The 18,069-nt window shown below is 40.0% G+C and overlaps 2 protein-coding genes across 2 annotated transcripts; one reads left to right on the forward strand and one right to left on the reverse strand.

The window, feature by feature from the left end:
• Nucleotides 1-7,240: 7,240 nt before the first annotated feature.
• On the reverse strand, nucleotides 7,241-8,363 carry LOC115742336 (protein YIPF5 homolog). Its single transcript, XM_030676562.2, has one exon. It carries the CDS (start codon nucleotides 8,169-8,171, stop codon nucleotides 7,422-7,424), a length of 750 nt encoding a protein of 249 aa, XP_030532422.1. The 5' UTR covers nucleotides 8,172-8,363; the 3' UTR covers nucleotides 7,241-7,421.
• Nucleotides 8,364-10,229: 1,866 nt separating this feature from the next.
• On the forward strand, nucleotides 10,230-14,980 carry LOC115742346 (CAAX prenyl protease 2). The gene is made up of 9 exons (XM_030676575.1): nucleotides 10,230-10,235; nucleotides 10,547-10,939; nucleotides 11,048-11,107; nucleotides 11,262-11,465; nucleotides 12,044-12,155; nucleotides 12,745-12,816; nucleotides 12,996-13,058; nucleotides 13,242-13,319; nucleotides 14,193-14,980. The coding sequence occupies exons 2-9, from the start codon at nucleotides 10,553-10,555 to the stop codon at nucleotides 14,324-14,326; spliced, it is 1,110 nt and encodes a 369-aa protein (XP_030532435.1). The 5' UTR covers nucleotides 10,230-10,235; nucleotides 10,547-10,552; the 3' UTR covers nucleotides 14,327-14,980.
• Nucleotides 14,981-18,069: the final 3,089 nt, after the last annotated feature.

Below are 18,069 nucleotides of genomic sequence, written 5' to 3' on the forward strand. Positions count from 1 at the left end.
CAGTTTGAAGTTTTTGGTGGTCAAAAAATTAGTTTAAGGTAAATTTATCATAACTATACAAGTTTAAAATTTTCATCGTATTGACCCTTATTTTTATTATGCCAACGAATTGTACTCGAATGCACTAAATATTAACTGGTATTGTTTTGACCGCTTTGTAGAGTTTACCGAAATTGATGCACTTATCCTTGAAGGAGTCCAAACACATTCATATTTATCCAATATTTCTTAGAGAAACAACGTCAAAATATTAGGTATCAATACCGATTGTAGCTTCCATATAATATCAATTTATCTCATCTTTCTTGGTATACTATTTTATAGCTTTTTTGAAATCACAAGTAACTCTTTGTTGTTGATTTTTCATTGATATTTATCATTTTATATACGTTCTTTTGTACAATACATTCAAAATAAAGTATACTATACCATGAGAATTTCGTCAACACCTATCGAAAATTCATATAATACTTAAACTTGTTCAAAAACTTATTGTAATCCATAATTCAAAGTTTATTCTCACCAATATAAGGCGATAGCGAATATCGTCATCAATTGTAAAGTGACAAAAATTATCTTTGATAATACTTTAATTATATTTGAACAAATTCAAAAAGTTAAACTTACAGAAAATTTTGTTTTACATGTGTTGACACCTAAAATCCCCTAGGGCGTCACGTGACAAGTGCGTGAGGAAGGTATGATTACCTACGGCTAGGCGTACTAGAATCGGGCTCTGATGGATCAAGAGGACACCACGCGTCAGAAGCGGCGGTTCCTAAAAGCAGAGGGAAAAGACGCGCGAAGGAACCACGACCAGAGCGGTTATGCAAAAAAGGCGATAATCCCAAAAGGTGGAAAAGGAAGTGGCGCGCGAATCCAAGAACCGTCGTTGAAAACCGTCGAAGAATGGGAGAACGTGCGGGAGTGGAGAGCGAGATGCAGTTACCAAGAAGCTCTCTATAAATATCGCGAATCATTCAATAGGAAAGAGCTGGAACAACTCAACAAACAAGTCTCAACTCTTTTACCTAGATTTTACCTAGTTTCTAGTCTAATTGTAGCTTTCAAATTCCCATCGTTGATTCAATTCCGGTGAGGGTCATACTCAGAGTTAGGTGTCGTTGATTAAATTCCGGCGTCTACTCATTAAGTCCAGCATCATCGATTCAATTCCGGTGTTGTACTCATCACTTATCCCGTCCAATACCGTCGATTAAATTCCGGTATTGTGTCCTACATCCACTTTCCAGTGTCGTCGATTAGATTCCGGCATTGTGTCCCGTAATTTGGTTCGATCTCGTCGATTAAATTCCGGAGTCATACCTTGAACCCCGGTGCGTCAAAGTTGGTCTTATTGTCGAACGAGTGGGCCGATGGATTGCCAAAAGTTTGTATCACGACTCTCTTCTCAATATAAATATACTTCGCATTTGACGTTCTATGTCCAAAACTGACCCGGAACTTTTTATTGGAAAACGAACGGATTAAGTTCGATAAAAGATTCCCGCGTGGATAATCCTTTTGGGCCTCAACCTTATTTGGGCCAAAGCCTAGGAACTCGCTTGGGCTTAGTCGAAGGATTTTAAATGCGCAACAACATGCTTGTTGACTTGTAATTTACAAATATGATTAGTAAAATCTATCACCATTTTTTTTTGGCCGGAAAAGCTATCACAATTGAGTTATCTATAACTATGCATCTAATCATGAGTTCTAACTAATTATACATTGATGAAATATGAGAAATGGTATAATAGCTTAGAAACCTAATCATTGCATATTATATAATTTTATGTACATCAATGAGATATATCACATAAATATGCATAAGGATTAAATAAGAAAAATATTACAATTTTTTTTTTATTAGAGATGGAAAATGTATAAAAAAAAATCCTAAATCTATTTTATTGGTGCCAATTCAGTCCCGAATATTTTAATTAAATCAATTTAATGCTAAACCATTTTGCATTGATGCCAATTTAGTCGTTTCGTCAATTTAGGCTAAAAATCGCTATGGGCACTAGCCATCCTATGTGACATGGTCAACGCCGGCATTGGCAGCTTTTATAATTTTTACATTTTTTCTTTCTTTTTTTCTTTTTTTTCCTTCTCCTTTTCTTTTCTTTGGTGGCCGATCACGGGCCACCGGCCATAGGCCACGATAGGTAAGAGTTGGCCTCGCTGGCCACAAGCCGGGCCGTTGAGAGTGAGCGCCGGTGAGGCTGGGTTGTCGAGGGCAAGTGCTGGCAAGGCCATTGCAACCTCACCGACACTCAGGCAAGGCTCAATGAGGCAAACCCTTGCCTGTGGTGGGCAAGGGTGACCCTCCGCAAGCAACGCTAGCCCATGTTGGCCATGGCCTATGGCAAGTGACTGGTGGCCACCGACCGACCCCAACCAAAAAGAAAAGGGGAAGGAATAAAAAAAATATTAAAAAAATATTCATATCATTACCGGCCGTGCCACATAGGATGATTGAGGTCCGCATTAGTGATTTCCTTCATAAATTGGCCGAATTGACAGAATTGGTACCCATGCAAGAAGGTTTAGTACTAAATTAGTCTAATTAAAAGGTTTTATGACCGGATTGGTATCAATGTAATATGGTTATGACTTTCTTGGCATTTTTCTTGATTAGGGATTAATAGCCAAAATATGCACAAGAACTACAAACGTCAAAGTCAGTTAGGATTAGAGAATTGGAATTTTTTTAAAGCGACCATCAATATTTACTCGGCAAGTACACCGATTAAAGAATTATTTCCAACAACATATGCCTAAAAATTGAAGACCCAAAATTAGAGAGTTGCATAGGTTAGAGATTTAGTGCCAAAATATGCATAAGAATTAGAGATGCAAATACTATAGTATTAGAGATTAGCTAAAGTGATTATTAAAAGTAAATTACAAGATAAAACTTACACGTGAGTGCGCTCTCTGTCTCTTTGTAGTAATAGGACACTTTTTAAAGAAATAAAAACTCGATTAGGCTCATGAGCCCGCAAGCTTAGTATTGGCAAGCTCGAGCTCATACTCAAACATACAAAGAAAGATGCTCGAGCTCGAGCTCTAACTCGACATTAGGCGAGCTGCTCTAGAGTGATGATCGAGTCGAGCTTTCATTGATCCCCTCTGCCGGCTTCCCAAACTGTTGAAAGGCAAAAGCAAAGCCCAACGGAAATGGGCAATTTTGGTCCCAAAGTGCTTGGACAAAAAGCAAAACCAACACTTGCACTCAACATGCTCGGAAGCCCAAAGCAACCTTTCAGGAACTTTTCCTAAAGCATCCTAAATTATGGCAAACTGCACATGAACCTTTAAACAACTCACTGAGAATTTCATTTTATATAGATCTCAAATCGCTTCCAGTGTAACGAGGATTAGTCCATCGGAAACATCTCCGATGAGCCCCATCTACAAGGCTGATTTCTGTCGTATGTTAAGATCATAAGCGAAAGCAACAATCCTCAGAAAAGAGTCTATTTGATCATAACCACCCGAGTCGCCGCCGCGATGTTAGTTGAGCTTCTCCCTGTGTCCCAGCACTTTCTGGCCATAAAAATCGGCGCAAGTTCCCGCGAGTGTCTCTCTATCCTTTTAACTAGACACATTCTTAATGGCTCTAATCACATGGGCTGTCTTAGCAGATGGATTCATGGAGTTGACTTGTCCTAGTATTTCCAAGTAACAGCCCCTTTGTAAAACTTCAATATTTCCTTCTTTTCGAACCAGTCTTAGATTGCAACCAGATATGAAATTCTTAGCTTCATTAAAAAAATGCTGCGGATGGAAAAATAAGGAACAAAAATACCTCCCCCATGGCCTGTATCGATCAACCTGACAAAACCTACTCTATAACTTTCGGATCTCACAGACCAGTAGAGAGTAGTAGATCCACCAACTAAGCAAAACAGCCAAGAACAAAACATGTATCTGGAGGAATCAGCCGGCAGCAATAAAAGTTAATATACGGCAAGCATCACCGTGTAGACGCACACTTTGCACTTCCAGTTTCCGCTGCATATTAATTGAGCACACTGATAAAGTGTAGCCACCAGTTCATGGAGATAAATAGAATGAAATACCTCATCAGACTAGTTACTTGTTTCTTCAATACAAATACCAAGGACAAAACCTTGCTTTCCCAGTACATTCTCGGTGGCATGCTTAAACTAAGTTTTTGACATGATGGCACGGAAATAAGATGCATCCATTTAGTTTTTCTCTGGTGATTCTACAACTTCCGGAAATTTGGAACAAACTCCACGTTCCAACAAAAAGTTTAAAAAAAAAAAATCACACGTAACATCGTTAGTTTCTCCCTGTACAAACCACTCCAGTACAATTTGTCCTCTAGTTCTTCCACATATCTTTTCTTCACGAGACCAATTCCAGTATAGAAAAGATAAATATGGTCTCCTGGAGCATGCCTTAATAGTTTCAGGTGCAAACCTTAGCAGTTTTCAGGCTTAAACTAGGTTTGAATTACAAGCATTAAATAAGAAGCATTGTAGAGATACCACAAATCAGTGCCACAGATTCAAGCAAAGATGATAAAGAACTCCAATGAGTTAGCATATATTGAATTGCATCCCAAATTGTAAGATCCTGGCTCTTCCAAGTCAAAAGTTGATGAGCTCCTTGAATTGTACTTTAACATGCAAGTTAGCAAAATCATGGTGAATTAACGTTTCAGCTTGTTGAAATTGTTGGAATCGCAATCTTTCAATGATTCTAAAAATTATACAAAGAAATCCCGTGTTAAACTACAATTAGCATTCGGCTTGAGAAACACAGTCCAAGTCATGAAAATGCCAAAAACCCACTATCGATAGTGTGAGAAGTTTAAAATATTAAAGGCTCAGAAGCACTTTGACCCTGTACCTTCCACCCCACTTGACTTCTCCCTAACTTTGATTTCTTGAGGCCACGAGTTTTGCCCCACATGTTACCAGATCAAACATTTGTCCATATCTTCATCATTTCATAAACATCCAGAAAATTGGGGAACAACATTAAAATATGAGCCCACATGCAATAGATCTTATACAACAGGTAGATATATGAAATTGCGTTGAACGGCATCATCCAAAAAGCATACCATGTGTAAAAATATGAATTTTCATCGTCAACACAATTTCACGATTTCAGATCCCGCTTTTATTATTTGATCTCAAATAAAACAGCAACTTCAATATCCTTAATATACTGAAACTACTGTCTCCGCTGGAAAACATCTTCTACCTATCAACTGTTAGAATAATTTTGAACTGTTCTATTCTAAGAGGGCTTGCAGCACAAGTTATTAAAATACACATACCGTCCAACCAATAAGTACACACAACGTGTACTGAAAGAGTGCACAAGCAGTGCAGTCTTATCATCAAACTGGTGCACCTCAGGCTCATTAGAATTTTGGCTAGGTCCTCCCCAATAGAAGTTGGATTGTCATCCTTACATTCTACACTCATAGTATCACCAAATCACATCAGGGAGTTTGCTTCATAGTAAATCATAAAAACACACTAAGAAGAATACCACATGAAATGATCTATTTTTAAGTTCCGATTGTCTCCATAGACATAGGCACTAATCACAGAGTTTCAGTCCAACCAAGGGATCACAAACAGAATTCCAGCAGGTACCTTGTACCTTGGCATTTCAAACAGCAGAACAAATTTAAAACCATATTTTTCTGGTAAAACTTATGTCCCATTACCTCCCAGTTTCATTGATTAAGCAATCCAAGAAGGTAAACCAAACTCAGCTATCCACAAAGGCAGCAGACTTATTGTTAGAATGTATAAATATTAAATCGCGCCTGCTTGTACTAGCTTAGGCTTTCGGAACAGTTGACAAGTGATCCCATAAATTCTCATATGATATCGTAACAGGAGGTCCTGAATTCAAATCTTTTCAGGCCTCTATTTGTCTCCCCAATTAAATATTTCCACGCTTAATACTAGACAAAAAGATCGGACTAAGCATGAGGGGGTGTGTTAGAATGTATAAATACTAAACCATGCCTTCATCTAATAGCTTAAGCTTTTAGAACACTTGGCAAATGGTTCCACAAAATCTCACACTTATGTTGCAGCTGAAACTTCTAACTTGTACACGTTGCTAAAGTTCACATTCAACAAACAGCAAAGCAAGTATCAAAGCATTTCAATTTCAAATCCTTATTCTATCTTGCTTGATCTTCCAAGTACTTAAATGGCAATGTTCCCTCCAAACCTGCCAGATGAAGCCAAGTCCATTCATCAAGTAGCAAAAATGTAAGTGCATGTTTTCGTATAACAAATGCTCCATCTTCCCTTCTTATCACAAGAAAACATTAACTTCCTGAACAGCAAAAGGTTTCAACATGTAAGGTCAACACGTCCCAGAGACAACAAGAATCTTTTAAGTTCTGCAAAAGGCCTGGTCCATTGTAACAACCGGCCTATTTTTCCACAAAAAGAAAATTCTGTGGAGGTTGACCCAAATCTATTCATCAAGAAGCAAAAGTATATGTATGTCCATCTACTAAACGCTATTTCATCCGCCCTTTATCATAAGCAAACATAACCTTCTCTGAACAGAAAAAAACAGAAACCAGTTCTGCATAGGATAAGGTCAACATGTCCGAGAGACAACAAGAACCATTATAGTTCAAACAAGCCTGGAGGAATTGTAATAACTAGCCTGTCTTTTGCATATAGAGAAAGAGACAGTCCTAATTGCATGTAAGTTGGGTCACAAACCTTGTATGAATCATCTAAATTGTGAAAACATTCTGACTGAGAAGCACGCACTCCATTTCCATCAGGAAGGAATAGTGTTATCGGTTATACAGCTGCCTGCTGCCAATTGAAGCAAGCGATTCCTCTGTGAAACATTGGAACAAGAGAAAGGTTTCTAGGCTAACCTAACTATTCTGGGAAGTAAGAGGCAATCATTCAATGCCCAAAATATTCAGTCAATTAACAAAGCGGAGGTTTACCCAAGTAGGATAAAACTCATCCAAATCAATGACGTCAACCATTCATAGGTTGCACAATGTATATGCATTTCCTGCCCCTGAAGTTAAAGTTAATATTTCGATCAAAACAGACATTAGTTCATGCATTTCAGTATTTATAAAAATAGAAAGACATCTTCATTGTGTTTAATCTTGAGGAGTAATTCCACACGAATCTCCCAAAAAATGTTGTCAGCCATTGCCACTAAAATCTGACAAGCAGCAAAGACAGAATCTAAAGTTTTGTGATCTCTACATAACACTTCTCAACCAAATTACAACGAATCATCCAATTTCATTACATCATAACTACATCCATTCCTCGTGAACTGAACTATGGCTTCACTATCTTTCATATCGCCCCAAAAACTCAGCACAAATCACTGGAAAACCACATCTCTTGCCATTTCTCCTAAAATATGACGAGCAAAGAAAATAGAGTGTAAATCAAAAAGCACGCGTACGCAACAAGACCACGATGCTCCTCCTCGCCTTCGGCAAGCGCCACCATCAGGGCCGTGGACGCCCTCGTCGCCCACAACACAAAGACCCCAGCGATCACGAACCGGACCACACTCGCTTGAGGCAAGAACAGCATCGCCGCCGACAAGATCACCACAGGCAGCATACAGTACCCAACGACGCTCGTACACGCGTGCAGATTCAGTTTGCCGTTACGCCCAGCGAGCATGTTGAACACCACGTAAAGAAACATTGAAGAGACCACGATCCACCCTAGGATCACACCGAATTGGATCTTTCCGGCGAGCAACTGGAACAGGCAGAGCGAGAGGTACAAGATGATCGGGCCAGACAGATCGGAGTCCTTGTGAACGGCCGGGTTCACGCGGAAAGGGTTGAGGATCGATTTGGTCTTCTTCCAGATCTGTTCGGGATGGATGCCGAGCTCGTCGAGGAGAGGCTCCTCGTCATCGAAGTTCGCCGAGCCGGAGGGGCCCCCGCCGGTCCCGATGGGACCGCCGTAGAGGGTGGAGGTGGAGGTGGCGGGGCCGATGTCGAACGACATGAAGGGGATGCTCGAGCTCGAAGGTCGCGGGGGCTGGAACGGCGCCGTGGGGACGCGGCGCTGCTGGAGGTTCCCGGTGGCGGGGTTTCCGCCGGAGGGGAAGACCACCGGCGGGACGGCGAATTCCCTCGTCATGGCAAAGAAAGAGAGGGAGAGGAAGAGAGATGTGGGACGCACGCGCCGACTCAGGCGAGGATTAGGGTTTGAGGATCAATATGCAGAGAACAAAATCGAAAGAAGCGATGCTAGATCGGAGTGGAGAAATCGGGGACGGAAAGTGGGGGCGAGAGAGAGAGAGAGATTCTGTGAAGAAGACGAGAGGTATCGCCCGATCTGGAAGAGCAATTAGGTTGAGGCAGCACGAGGGCATATTTGGGTTTGAGATCGATCGTTCTGCTACGTGTCGCGAATCTATTGGCCCGCTGATGCACTCCGTGGTGTTAAATTACCTTTGTAGGCCGTGGACCCCATTTCGCTGTTGATGGGAACTAGGGAGAGGGTTTTTGTTTTTTTGCCTTGGGCAGGAAGGCTTTTCTCGCTTTTCGCTGACTTCAGAGCGTCTTTGAATTAGCGTGCGTAGCCGATAAATCGGTTTAAAAATACTATATAAAGCATAGATCGACTATGCAAAAGCCGAAGTTTCAATGATTTATTATAGACGTTGGACGCTATTATACGACCCTACTTGACGATAACCATCTTCGAATGACGTGGAGCTTACCTTCCCAATCATCACCCTTCTAAATTGAGAAAAAAATATTTTTCTTCCCTTCATTTTAATGAATACCTCGAATTTTACGTCTTAAAATCCAGACGAAACAGTTTAAGGACTTTACTCAGATTCAAAAGTTGAAACTTTCCGACCAAAAAAAAGTTTCAACTTGCCAATGTGGGATTTTTTGGGCTGAATAATAGGTTATTTAAATCGAAAGGTCCAAAAAATTCATCATATTTTTTTAAGAATGATTATTTGTGCCGTACAAAATAATTACTCCATAACATGTATTTCCATTATACTTTTTGTGATTTAGTGAAAATATTATTCGTTAGTTCGTTTCTATAAGCGATTATTTACAGAACATTATTTTTTAAATCATTCATTTTCCTGAAAAATAAAAGGAGTGTTTTCGCAAAAAATGAAATGTTAACGGATTTTTTTTTTTCGAAAAGTCATTTTATAAAGAAGAAGAAGATATTTTTGGGTATTTAGTTGAGGTTTAAAAATAAACTGAAAAATAATTTCCATCGTTTGGCGAAGAATTTGTTTTCCTAGGAAAATTACCAAAAAAAAGTTCAAATTTTCTAATTATTTTTTTGACTAAAATTTTTAATTATATATTTTTTATTTTTCGACTTTTTTTTTCTCTCCCTTTCGATCGCCGACCGCAGTTATTTTTTGAGGCTCCACCTTGGTAGATTTGGCGAGGCTCGAGCTCGCCCGAGGATGATTGGCTGAGCATTTGTGGTCGGCGACGTGCAGAAAAAGGAAAAATTTAAAAAGATAATTAAAATATAAAGAATAATTATAAATTCACAATTGTTTTCTGAAAACCCTAAATTATGCCCAACAAATACCCTTCTAAGTACGTGATCAGCCTTCTAACACCTTTTAAGATTTCTAATCACTCCTATCTTCATGGAAGTTTTTGCGTTCTGGTCAGTTTTTTGGTGCACATGATCAAGTCGTCTTTGAATGATGTACCCATGTGAAATATGTATCACAAACTTATATCGTTGTAATACATTTATCTTAATTTTTTTTTGTGATACTAAAAACTCCAAAATTATGTCCATGTGATACATTTATCTCAAAATTTGGGATAGATGTGCTACATGTCTACAAGTTTTCATTTTTGGCGTTATAAAAAATAATTTGAAGTAAATGTGTGACACTGATTTAAGTTTAAGGTTTTTGGTGTCATAAGAAAAAGTTGGGCAAATGTGTAATAAGGATATAAGTTTGAGATTTTTGGTGTTACAAAAAATTTATTGAAGTAATTGTGTCACAATGAGTATAATTTAGAATTTTTTGTAGCTTTTCTCTTATTATTATCTAAGAAACACCGACACTCTCCGGGAACTTTCGTGTCATGTCGTGTCCAACACTTTTCGACATGCTATTGACATGTGGTCAACGCTCTAGACATGCTAGTGACATGCGAGTTCGGCATCCAAACATGCCATTTCAACACATACGAGGTCAATTTTAAGCATTTTTAATAAATTAAGGGTTAAATGTAGATTTATCAAAAATATATATGCTTAAATCATGTGTCCAACCATCCCAAAGTCAATAAGAAAAAAAATATAATCGTGACTATATATGAAAATATACATTTAATATACAACATGTCCCCACATGTCGAAATTCTTTATTTTTTGAGAAATGACGTGTCGGCGTGTTGTGTTACATGTCGGTGTTATTTATTATTATAATTATATTTGTTATTTTGTCTATATGATTATTATTATTATTATCAAATAACTGAGTAGACAAACCCAGAACGGAGGGGAAAATGGAGACTCCAAGTACTTCACCGCAAGTCAACAACCACGATCGCGACGGGCTTGTCAGCTTCACTCTCCCTCCCACTTCCCCAAGTCGCGAACACCGCCCCATCCGGAGCTGCTCCGGCTCCTCCTGCGGCGGCGGTCCCCTGCCTCCGCTTCCGCTAGGGCTCGCGCTCGCCGATCCAGCAATGGAAGGCCCAGGCCTGTCGAAGCCGGCCGCGCTCGTCGCCTGCTTTTCCTTGGCCCTTCTCTACGTCGCCACTCTCTACGCGCCCACCGTCGTCCTCCGTCTCCCTCCCCCCTCCTCCTTCAAGCGCTTCATGATCAGGCGCTTTGCCTGCGCCGCCGTCTCGTCTCTGGTCTCGGTCGTCGCGACCGCCCTCGTTCTCCCGGTGAGTCCAATTTCAGTTTGGAACGGGAAGATTATTTTTTTTTAATGATTTGCGACGACGATTTGCTTTAAATTTTGAATTTCAATGTGGTATTCTGCTTTATGCTAGGTAAGAAGATGGGAGGTTTGTGATTTGCTGGCTGTTTACGGCATCAGAGGAGACCATGTGGTGAGTTAACCGAGTCAAGTTGCGGTGTTTCTAATTTTAATTTGCAAGTCCGCGTGATCCCGGTACTAAGGAATTTTCGCCCATGGTGGTTGTGCGTTTAATTCTCGTTCTGCAGATTCTGAAATGAGATAGTTTGTGTATGTTCATGAAACAGTGGCAAGCTGTGGTTCTTCCTCTGTCGTTGACCTCTCTTATGTACGGTGGGAGTTTGTCCCTCAAGTTGTTGTTATGGGTGGATTCATGGAAGGAACATCAGAATTGCTTTTCCTTCGAGTATATCTACACTTCTTTGCAGTTTCTATTCAGGTGGATTCTCTCCGGGGCTTCGAATATTCTGGCTTGGCGTAATTTCGTTGTGGTTAGTGTTTCTTCCAGTGCGCTCATTGTGGATTAAGACTTTATCATGCGTTGAAATCTCCATCAGACTAATCACACATCTAAACACATGTGATGTCAAAAGACCTGGCAAAGTAGATAAACTGCCACTTCAAGTAAATCATAGATGTTTTTAAACAAGTACGATGCATAAAAAGTTAACTACTTAAAGCAATGTGAAAGTGTGGCTAGGAAAGGATTTTAATTCTCTAAATTAGGTTTTGGTGAGTTTCTACTGTTTAAGTACCCATCTCTTTTGCTTTACCCAATCACATGACTATGCATGTTAACAATATTATTGTTGTTTTTTCCCATTGTAAGTTGTTTTTTGATGAATAAGGTAAAGTTACGATCTCTTGACATAATTTGTAACTGCAATTAGCCTGTTTCTGAATATTTCTACTTGTACGCTTTGTGTTACGGGTAATAACGTATTGATAACTTTGTAGATTAAGAATTGACTATCTAGTTGTTTCTCAATTTTGTGCTGGATACTTTTAAAAAGCTGCTATGTGTTTGATACTTTTTCATTTATACCTTTTGCCTCCTCTGTTTAAATAGGCGCCATTGACGGAAGAGTTGGTTTTTAGAGCATGTATGATATCCATACTTCTCTGTGGAGGATTCGAAAAGTCCAGCGTCATTATTCTGTGCCCGATTTTGTTCAGCTTGGGTAAGATGATTGATAAAATAATAATTTTCTCCTGTCCTAAGCAATTCCATCCCTGCAACAAAATTGCAGTTAAAAGTGTGTCTTGGTTGATAATGCTTACCTTGTTGAATACTGGTCATGTGCAACACATGGACGGTGCTGCGTGTGAATCTGTCCTTCTTGTCTGTATTTGTTATTGAAGTATTTATTAACTCCTGCAACCTTCAATTGTAAATAAAGTATCCTATAAACTGTCGTCTGAGTTGGCACTTTAGAATCTCGAGGTTGTCCTTTGCTTCAGCTCATTGAAATGAGTGTCATATCAGTAGGAAGAATCTAGAATTCTTTCAAGTAATAAAAGTTAACTTGCATTCCCTTTTTAATACTCCTAATGTTCCTTCTGTATTACATCATCTGACTACAAAGCTATTTGAAGTGATCAATGTTGTTTATATTTTTGGCGAAGCGTCAGTTCTGTGGTTTCCAGTTCTGTAGATGTTTGCTGGTTTTAACTTCTGGCACATGCTTCAAAATTTATTTCTGCCTTTTCTGCTATTTAAGTTGAGGTTGAAGTTGTGATGACCTGATTGACGTGTTATCTTATTTGCAGCACACTTGAATCATTTCATGGAGATCTATATGCAGCAAAACCGTCAATTGATAAAAGCTTCAATGATCATAGGTAAACTCTATCTGGAATTTTAGTACGATTAGATGCAATTTTTAAGGTCCAAAGGCTTAGTTTCAACCAATGTTTTTCTCGCATGGTCATCTTTCTGGTGATTCTCTCTCTTTTTTGTGAGATCTTCAATAGCTGAATGAGGTTGTCTCTCTGAGAATAATGATCTGTTGTTTTGTCAGGCCTCCAGCTTGGATATACTGTTGTCTTTGGTTCATATGCATCATTTCTGTTTATCCGGACTGGTATGTTGAAGCGGGTTTGCAATGCTGTTCATTTGATGTCTGAAACTTTTTGAAGGAACAAACTCCATGCCTTTAACAATATCACCATGAAATCTAACTGTGTCCGTCTTAGAATGCTGGATTTAAGCGGTAGCCTTTTTTTTTTTTACTGCTTTTGAGTTGTTTGTTTTTATTGTGTTGCAGGACATCTTCTTGCTCCGTTAGTTGCTCATGTCTTTTGCAATTTCATGGGATTGCCTGTGTTATTTTCACGCGGTAAAGGTATTTAACTAAGAGTTGGCTTGAGATCTGTATGATTGACCAAATGGACTATAGTATAGTATTTCATAGATGATGTGTTGATAACAGCTTTATCTGTGAGATTGGTTTTCCCCCTGCTCTCCTTTCATTATCAGTTCTCAGCCCTTGTTTTTCTTGGTGCTCTTCTGTCTTCCTGTCAGAATGTTTGTTCAATGACTCTTTAAATAAAGCTTCCTTTATATTTTTTTTCCTGTGGCTAAAGAACAAAGTAGTAATCTTGATGTTAATGAGTGCTATATCCCTAGAATTCCCCTGCAAAAATCTTGACGGTGCCTTTTTTTACTAGTGCAATGTGTTCCCATTGTTTTAGTGATGTTCAACTTTGGTCTATATTATTGTTCACATCGGTCTATATTATTGTTCCGAGCGTATACCTCAATGACTCAAGTAGAATTATCATTTCTAACGGCAGAAGCTCCTTGCCTTGGAATCTTTTAGAGGTCTTATCTCCACCATTCTTCTTTCAGTGTTACCTCCTGATCTTGCTTGTGCTGGTGTGTGAAGTTGCGAAAGTTATTTGTTCAAGTGCCATCTGAAATGACCATGAAGCAGGAAGCATTATTGACCTCGGAACATTTGGAGAATTGTAGTTAGCAGCCCTCTTCACTTAGCTAAGTCATGTTTGTAGTAGGCCACCTGACATTGTACGCTTGGAGTTTCTGCTCGTGTTATAGAGCTGCCCAGATGAACCATATTTACCTTTTGCTTTTCTTCCGTTCTTTTTTGGTTGGTGGGTTGATGTTATTTAAAATCGCCAATGAGTATTATGAAAGATGCATTTCAACTTTTGCCTTTTTGCTTCAGATGGTCACCTTCTTGTATTTTCTGTGACAGGAATTGCAACTGCGGCATTTGTAGCTGGAATGATGGGGTTTCTATGGCTCTTTTTTCCTATGACAAGGCCGGATTTGTATAATGACCGAACTAACAATTGTAGATGTTGGCATGCATACTGTTCTTGGATCTAAACTTTGTGAAGTTGCAAGTGTGAGATACGTCTTCAGTGAGAGGTCGTTTCTAGGGAGAATATATCGAAGAACTGAGAAAAAGGGATGAAAACGGGGTGTCGGGTGATGTATTCACGGAATCCTCTCTCGCCTGATTTGTCAGAGGACAGAAAGGAATTTCTCTGTTTTCCTCCATGTAAGAGTCCATCTGCTCGAACACAGTAGCCTGGCAGATATTATCCTGAAGTCCTTTAATCTGATGCTGCCCAGCACTTGAGCTGATTGTCTTTCATGCCCCTCCTCATGGACTGCTGCTGCCTGTATAATTTGTGTGCATCACTGCCCTTGTTCTTTTCTCCCCTGGAAATCAGAAGAGGATGCTGGCGGAATTTCTATGGGGATGACGATCGAACATTACCCATCACAAAAATCTGGGTTCCCTCGAAAGCATCTCACGAAGAGGGTGTTAATTTCTCTCCTGTCACTGCATTTTTGTATGGATTTCTTTGGAAAAGTTCTTGCTAAGATAAAGCCTTACTAATGATTTGAGTGGCAATCATTCATAGCATGTGACCTAAATCCAGTTTGAGTAGAGCCTGTGGTATGGCATGAGGGGATTTGCTTGATGCGAATTTACTCATACCTGAATGTTTCAAGATAGAAAATTTCTGTTTCTTTGGCCATCTCAGGGGAAATTGTCATCTTCAAGTGGGAATCATTCTATCATGCAATCAAACGTGCTTGGGTGAGACTCTGGGAACTTGCTTGATGGTCGAACAGGCGATCCTTGGACGCGAGAGGGCATTTAAAATTAGACTCATGAATAGTTATTGTCATATATAATATATTTCTCCTGTGATTAAAAGTCGTAATAGAACGGTGGAAATTGCTAATTGTAGTGAAATCCTCTACAGGATAATTTTTGTGTTTTGATTTCTCTTTTTAGCTTTTTTACTCTCTATTTCGTGGTGTTTATTTATGTGCCCAATTTTAACAAATGATACGAGGTAGTATTGAGAATGATAGGCGATTTGTCCACCAAAAGCACCGCGACGTTTCTTCTAGGACAGGATCCTTAACATAGAATCTGGATTGGAAATACCCATGTCCAATCGTGCTGTAGATCTGTCTTTTCCTTTTGTTTGGTGTTATGTTTCTCCAGTGCACAAAAAAAAAACATGCATGATGTGCAAGGAACACATTCGGAGAACGTCTCCGAGGAAGCAGAGCAACATTCTTGGGAGATTCATTTCTAGCGGACTTGGTACGAGGTATTTGCTTGAATGTGAAAATGGGCAAAAATGAACTCAGAGAGAGAGAGAGAGAGAGAGAGATGCATCTGGCATTTGGTGGTAGACCGATACGTGCTTGTGAGATCAGAAATTGAGATGTCAACCCCCCAAAGATCGTCCACAAAGAGAAAACTGAACCATTGAATCTAAAGACGTACTTTTTTTTTTTTTTTCCTAACTGGTTACTACGCCGAAAGAAGAGAGCTAATCGTCAATGAGGTCGCCGGGGGCATCTGCGGCATGTCTGAATTAGGCATCGGCGCCAGTGCCGGCATTGGAATAATCGGGATGCGAACTTGTGGAGCCAAGACGCAGATCAAGAACGGTGGTGTTCGACGTAGGACTAGGACCTTCCTTGGCATCGGGGAGCCTGTGCTTCAGCTGGGAAAGGAGTGCCTGGTTCTCTTGGTTGAGGAGCTGGGCCTTCTTCCTCAGCCTCTCGTTCTCTTGCATTATGTTGCAGTTCTGAAGATACAGCTCCGAGTTCAGCTTCTCCATCTCTGCGACTTTCGAAGTGGCAAAGGAACCGCTCTTCCCGACAACCGGTATCGCTTCTGCAGATTGCCCTGTTATTATTCCAAGAAACCAAATCAAACGAAGCCTGAGCATTGCACCGCGAAAAAAAAAAAAAAAACATTGCCGAGTAGTTTTCATAGCACGAGGTTGTGCACGACTCATTAGCCCATGCCAGACAAATAAGGAGTGTATTCTGTCTGAGCAGGATCAAGGCCAGCGAAAGAATCAAAGATAGCTCATCAGAAACCATACCAAGGTCTCTCTTAACCGCGTTTCGGCGTTCTCTTTTCCCTTGTGGCCTCGTTGGGTATGAATTGAAGAGCACGCATACCGTTTCCTAGGAATCCATGGCAGACATAAATAGCCAGGAAACAAACAGAGGGTGCTTTTGTGGCCTAAATGCGAAAGCAGAGGACGACATGGAATATCAAAAGAACAGAACATCTGCCCAAATCCAGCACTGTTCAAGACTTGTTCCCCTTTCGGCTTCCCCTAGATGAAAGAAAGGGATAAAGCTCTCCTCTCTCTCTCTCTCTCTCTCTCTCTCTCTCTCTCTCTGTGGCTCTGCACAACCACTAAGACTCGGGTCATTTGCGGACGAGGCCAGACACATCTGGTGTGCAAAATGTCCTTACCAGGTAGATTCAACATGCAAGAAACTCGTTTTCCTAAAGAGAGATTGACCGACCGAAAGTGTCGTGAACGAAAGTGGGGGGGCAAAAGGGGATTCGAAACCATGCTGTCTCGTTCAGAAGCCCACAGAGCTTGTGCAGCAGAAGAAGTTACCTGAGTAAATAAGCAGGAGGCAGCGAATGTCACAAGAGGTAAGCTGTGGGGAACATCAAGAGAAGGGAGGGACAGAGGGTGAGAGGGGTTAAAAAAAAACCAGAGAAGGTGCGAGTTATATAGTGGGACAAAGTCGAAGAAAGATGGCAAGATTTTGTCCATCTTGTCTGAAACTGCAATCATGAGATGTGAGCATGGATGGCGGCTCGGGTTTGATGAGTGGTTTCGGAATCGGTGATTCTCATTATGTTGGGAGGAGATTATTGCTGTCCTTTTCGCGCTGCTTACTACCTCCTCTCCCTTTTCATGTGGTGGTAGCATCGCAGTGCGTGGGAGGATAAAATCCGGTTCATACTCCTCATGCTTCTTATCGATCGAATGGCCTATAGATATTTAAGGGTGAATCGGAATAAAAATTATATCTCAATTTCTTTTATTCGCATTTATTCTCTGTTTTGATTGTGTCTATGCTCTCCATCTTAATAAAAATGCCATGCTAATACTCATTGGATTTTGTGTTTTTTTTTAAAGGGCTATATCGATTTTGATTGATCGGTTATAAGTTATGAATGTGGCCCACATGTAGGCTCAATCGAATTAAATGAGCTGGATGCGCAATGTCGCGAACCGTCAATTTGAGGCGAGGTTGGAAGAAACTAGGATGTAGGAAAACGATGTCGGATGGCCAGCGGGTTCCATAGCTGGTACGTATGGCGAGAACTACGTGCCTACTGCCTAGAACGAACCGTGCATGTTAATTTGACTCGAGATCGACTCTTGTAGTGCTGGTGGCTTGAATTTTTTTTTTTTTTTTTTGGGCTCAAATTGGTGGCTTGATTCAACGAACAAAATATTTGCCAGACTATTCATTTAGAGCTTTAAAAATTACGAATTTGTCGATTTTGTTTATTTCTTTCTTATCGAAATAATATTTCTTTCACTTCTTTGATTGAAATACAATGGAGAAATATCTCAAATTCAAAGAGCACAACTTGAATTTGCAAACAACAAGCTTCAGATAATAAGAGAAATCGTCAGAACAAATACGTCACATACTTAAAAGGATGCACCTGTAACTTTTTCGCATCAAAATCGGCGGCCGACCACCGAATTCTTTTTTAGCAATGATCACATATTGAGAACTCCATTTGACGTTACGGCTTTGCCATT

The sequence above is a fragment of the Rhodamnia argentea genome, chromosome 10, assembly GCF_020921035.1.
Source record: "Rhodamnia argentea isolate NSW1041297 chromosome 10, ASM2092103v1, whole genome shotgun sequence".
Lineage (NCBI taxonomy): Eukaryota > Viridiplantae > Streptophyta > Magnoliopsida > Myrtales > Myrtaceae > Rhodamnia > Rhodamnia argentea.